General features: G+C 31.8%; 1 protein-coding gene across 1 annotated transcript in view; it reads right to left on the reverse strand.

Annotated features, from left to right (window-relative positions):
- ADGRB1 (adhesion G protein-coupled receptor B1) overlaps positions 1–6,000 on the reverse strand; it is an 819,205-nt gene that overhangs the window by 28,347 nt on the left and 784,858 nt on the right. The window contains 1 exon segment of the mRNA XM_077490484.1: positions 2,939–2,978. Within this exon segment, the coding sequence (XP_077346610.1) occupies positions 2,939–2,978 (40 nt within the window).

Raw genomic sequence — 6,000 nt, forward strand, 5'->3', positions numbered from 1 at the left:
CTGGCTAGTTTTATTTCTATGGTCACCATTGGACACTTCCGGCTGACCAGAAAGGGGTGTATAATGGTGACCCCTGGATGGCTGGTATAACTTCTATGGTAACCATTGGACACCTCTTGCTGGCCAGTCAGAGATGTCCAATAGTGTCTTCTGGCTGGCTGGTGTAATTTCTATGCTTACCATCGGACACCTCTAACTGGCCAGTGAGGGGTATCCAATAGTGACCCCTGGCTGGCTGGTGCCATTTCTATGCCCCCCCCCCCCATTGTATATCTCTGGCTGGCCAGTCAGGTGTGTCCAATAGTGACCCCTGGCTGGCTGGTGTCATTCCTATGGTTACCATCGTACATCTGTGGCTGGCCAGTCAGGGGTGTCCAATAGTGACCCCTGGCAGGCTGGTGCCATTTCTATGCCCCCCCCCCCATCATATATCTCTGGCTGGCCAGTCACGGGTGTCCAATAGTGACCCTTGGCTGGCTGGTGTCATTTACATGCTTACCATTAGACTCCTCTGGCTGGCCAGTCACGGGTGTCTGATGGTGACCCCTGCCTGTCCCAGGGGTTGTTTCCATGGTCACCATCAAACATCTCTGGCTGGCCAGTACGAGGTGTCCAATAGTAACCCCTGGCTGGCTGGTGTCATCCCTATGGTTACCATCGGACACCTCTGGCTGGCCAGGGGGGCGGGGAGGTGACCAGGCTGTAGTTGCTCAACTGCAAGAATGAAAAGTCAGGTCTCCAGTCCCGACCCACACTGTAATACTCCAGGACTGGATGGACAGGAACTTTGGCAAGGTAAGACGGCTCCCATGGACCAACTTTGACTATTTAACTTTTTGTTTGAAGTCTAACTTTAATTTGAATCTGGATTTTTTTTCTCTCTTCCTTTTTATAGTAGAAATGAAACAGATGAGATCTCATCATCACAAAGCCGAGAAGAGAAAAGCGTATTTCCAATTATAAATTCCATCATCCCGGCCTCCATTAAGACGCATTTTTTTTTCCCCGCGGACTTCGCTTCCTTCCAAATTATTACTCTTACTCCGTCCTCCGGAAGATCAAATAAAGATTCTCTCAGCTTTCCTCATACAGTAATTAATCCATCAACAAACGGTTACCTGCTTTATCTCATTTACCGGTTTATTTCACTATGAAGGTTTCACGTTTTTTATTTTACGTTATCGAAGGAAAATTTGATCTTTAAAAAGGGTAACTCCGCTTTCATGGTAAAAAATTATAGCAGAAAAAACAAAAAAATGTACTGCGAGGGCGATACCTTAATTTAATGTTATCAAAAATTATCTTTCCTTTTCAATATGCAGCCACTGAAATTTTCTGTAAAATTCTATGCAATGTGGCAGCCTGGAGGTGTTCTGAACACTGAGGGTACATGGAACAAAAAACTCTATTTTTGTTTATAGCGCAAAAAATAAAAACTACAGACCTCTAAAAGAAAGTTCTATTTGTGGGGAAAAAAAAAGGACAAACATTTTAATTTATATAAATTATATTATAATTAAGATAAAATAAATGACGATATATATATATATATATATATATATATATATATATCGTCATTTATTTTATCTCAATTATAATATAATTTCTATATATATATATATATATATATAAAAATTATATTATAATTGAGATAATATAAATGACGATTTATATATATATATATATATATATATATATATATATCATCATTTATTTTATCTCAATTATAATATATATATAAATTATATTATAATTGAGATAAAATAAATGACGATATATATATATAAATATATATATATATATATATATATATATAAAAATTATATTATAATTGAGATAAAATAAATGACGATATATATATATATATATATATATATATATATATATATATCGTCATTTATTTTATCTCAATTATTATATAATTTATATATATATATATATATATATATATATATATATAAATTATATTATAATTGAGATAAAATAAATGACGATATATATATATATATATATATATATATATATATATATATATATATATATATATATATATATATATATATATATATATATATATATATATATATATATATATAGATAGATAGATATATATATATATATATATAGATATATCTATCTATATATATATATAAATTATATTATAATTGAAACAAAATAAAATAAATTACGATAAAGGAAAAATTAAGGCAAAAAATAAAAAAATAAAACAAATGCCGCTACCACTTCTAAGGACTGGAAATCTGTGATATATTACAATGGCATCATTGGGTGGAGATAAGCGTTCCCGCTGAATGGACGGAAGTCTAATCAAGGTACAATTCTCTTTATCTGCTAATAATACATGTGAGAAGAGCAAGGTTCACATTACTCGGAGCAAATAGGCGCACTCTATTACCCCGGGACATGAAGAGCACTTCAAATAATGACAGATATTTCACGCTAAATGGCCTATTCTTCCACCGAATCCATTCCGCGGCTCCGGAGCCCTGACTCATGACATGTTTGCCCACCATAAGAGAGTTAAGTGATGATGATTCTATTGCTTAATTGCGGTATAGATCGAGCGAAGGTTTATGGTGTGAGAAGACGCGGAAATTAACGGAGTAATGGAGCAGATAAGACCGTCCAGATCATTGTGTATTCCGGGATTGTTCCCCATTGCCGACACTTCACAATTCTCAAATTAAATCAATGGGGGGGGGACCTCGTCATCTGAAGGATAACCCTCAGTAGGACTTACTGCTGGATGATGCCCTTGTGGAGCAGGCACAAACATATTGAAGGAGTTTTTATTTATTTATTTTTAAAAGAAATCATACTTAATGTGATTGTAGCCGTATTAGTGCAATTGTGACAGAGAAAATTGAGTACTCTAAAAGAAATCAGAAATAGAAATGAATAAAAATAAAATCCTCACCTGATCGACATGCCAGGTCCACGTCTTTCTCGAATTCAGACTGTGGGGATGAAGACAAATGGGCATTACAATGACTTTGTACCATGAAGTGATGAAATAGCGGAGAAGTCAGATGATGTCACATTTGTCCTGTGCGGTTTCCTTTCTTCAGACCATATATATAAAACTCTAATGAGATCTCCTCTCCTCAAAATTATCAAAACACCTGGCCTTTCTACAGCACCTGACCGACCCGGCCTTTTCTGGCACTTTTTTACAAGTTAAAATTTTTTTTTTTTGCTCCAAAATTACTTAGAATCCCCAACCATTATTTATTAATAATAATAATAATAATAATAATAATAATTATATATATATATTTTTTTATTTTTATTTTTTGCAGCAACAATAGAGAATAAAATGGTGATTGTTGCAATATTATATATATATATATATAAGGAGCCGGAATTTCAAAAGGCTGATTAAAGGTGAATTACCCCAGCTGGGGTGCATCTTTCTGGTGAGTGAGGAACCTTGTGGGGGAGCACGGAAGTCACTTTGAAGGATATACAGCAAGCACAAAAGTCACCTTATGAATATAATTTTTGGACTTGCACAATAGAAGATTGTTCAACAATGGACATTTAATATATTTATTTAATTTTCGTGGTTCTTGGTTTTTGGTTATATATATTTTTTAAGGGTGGTGTGGTACACATATCCATACATTTTAATATTTTGGATTTTTTTCATTTTTTCTTCCTTTTTTTTCCTTTTATATATGGACTTTTGATCTGTAATATACATATACACTTTGTGATAGGGTTTTTGGCCTATGATTTCTAGGTCCTTTCTATATACACCTCAATCTAGACCAGTGATGGTGAACCTTGGCACCCCAGATGTTTTGGAACTACATTTCCCATGATGCTCAACTACACTTCAGAGTGCATGAGCATCATGGGAAATGTAGTTCCAAAACATCTGGGGTGCCAAGGTTCGCCATCACTGATCTAGGGTGTGGTGCCTGTTTGTTTTGTGCTTTTTTCTTCTTGTTTTCAGACTCTGATTTTTTTATCTAGATTCTGACTATTTTCTATTTTTTAATCATTTTATTTATTTTTCAGTCTTACTCAATATATTTTTTTGTGGTTGGGTATTTCACTAGGAAGATTTGGAGCTTATGTTTACAATAATTTGCACTTTATAATTCTGATTCACTTCGGATATAGGCACACGCACTTTGTATGTTTGATTTAATCTGTTACACATTTGCACTTTAGGAGTAGATTTGCTTATATGTGAGGGTGAGATGTTGCTGGATGAGTTCACATGCACCAACATCTATGCGATTTCTGGCATAAGTTGCATGTGAGCACCATATCACATATTTCTATATATTTTTGCACATAAGCACCTTTTGGAAGCTGAGGTCTAGGTCCTTCTGATACAAGTGCGTATTATTTCCGGACCAGGCCACACCCAAGATTATCTATGTGATTTTATTGTTAAAGTCGCATAGGGGTTCACATTGGTTAAATCACATAGAGCTCCTGGCGCCCAGCAGTCTTTGGGATTATTGAACCTTGTCCCTGATAGAGGCTAATATTCCCATTAGTGTGGGAATAGGATATCTGATATAGGCCTTTGAGATTATGAGCGCATTTTATGAGATTGCTGGTACTTTTAGGGACTATAAAAATACTCACTTTGTATCTCTACTCTATACTTTATCTAATTTTTACTTAATCATAGGTAGCGCCAGATACCCCAGTTTTTAGGTTATAATATATATATATATATATATATATATATATATATTATATATATATATATTTATATTTATTTTATTTTATTTATTTTTTTGCAGAAATGATAGAGAATAAAATGGTGATTGTTGCAATAATATATATATATTGTATCTCTACTCTATACTTTATCTAATTTTTACTTAATCATAGGTAGCGCCAGATACCCCAGTTTTTAGGTTATAATATATATATATATATATATATATATATATATATATATATATATATATTATATATATATATATATATATATATATATATATTTATTTTATTTTATTTATTTTTTTGCAGAAACCATAGAGAATAAAATGGTAATTGTTGCAAAAACTTTTATTTCACAATTATTATTATTAATTATATTATTATTATTATATTCATTATTAATATATATATATATATATATATATACATATATATATATAATTATATTGTGAAATAAACATTGTACTAACTTACTTAGGTATTTATAGAATTGTTTAGGTATAGAATTCGAGGTTTGATATTGCACACCTTTATAATAGGTAGTGCAGGAATAAAAACATAGATAATTTGTAACAAATGTACTGTTTCTTTGTATACAATATTTCATTCAAATGTAGATCAAAGGTGTGACCTCTGATATGAATGTCATACCACTCTTAAAACTTAAGTGACAATAAAATAAATACATAAATAAACAAAATATACTGTATTCCTATTAAACTCCTTAGTTAACCAGAATCTGCCCTAATTTACTCCTTCCTACCCTACCTTCCTTAGCTATTGTTTTTTTACTGATTCTTTTAATGTTTTTTATCCACCATTTTTTTATTGTTTTGCTTGTTAATTTTTATTTAAAGTCGCAGAACTAGGGAAAATTAAACTAATTCCTAATGCAGTCCTAATTACTCATTCTCTCCTTTTCTGCGGTTTTATTTATCAATTAGTTTTTGTTGTTTTTATCTCCTTTCCCTATTTCATTTGCAATAATTTTGCAGTTTTTATACATTTTAAATTGGACAAGTTAGGAAATAAAATATATACTCATATATATATACACACACACAATAACACTGATTAATGATTTAAATGTATTTTTGCCTATAGTTTCCATAAAAATTTTAATTACAAGAAAAATATAAAACAATATTGCCAAAATAAAGCCCAGTTTAAAAAAATAAAGCAAAAATAAATAAATAAGTGAAACAATATTATATATGTATCACTTTGATCTTTTAAGGAAATCACAATGTTATCTTCAAATTAACAGGCTTATAGTGGAAATACAAAAAT

The sequence above is a fragment of the Lithobates pipiens genome, unplaced genomic scaffold (genome assembly GCF_037356315.1).
Source record: "Lithobates pipiens isolate NorthernLeopardFrog02 unplaced genomic scaffold, aLitPip1_a1.2 Scaffold_19, whole genome shotgun sequence".
In the NCBI taxonomy this organism is placed as follows: domain Eukaryota; kingdom Metazoa; phylum Chordata; class Amphibia; order Anura; family Ranidae; genus Lithobates; species Lithobates pipiens.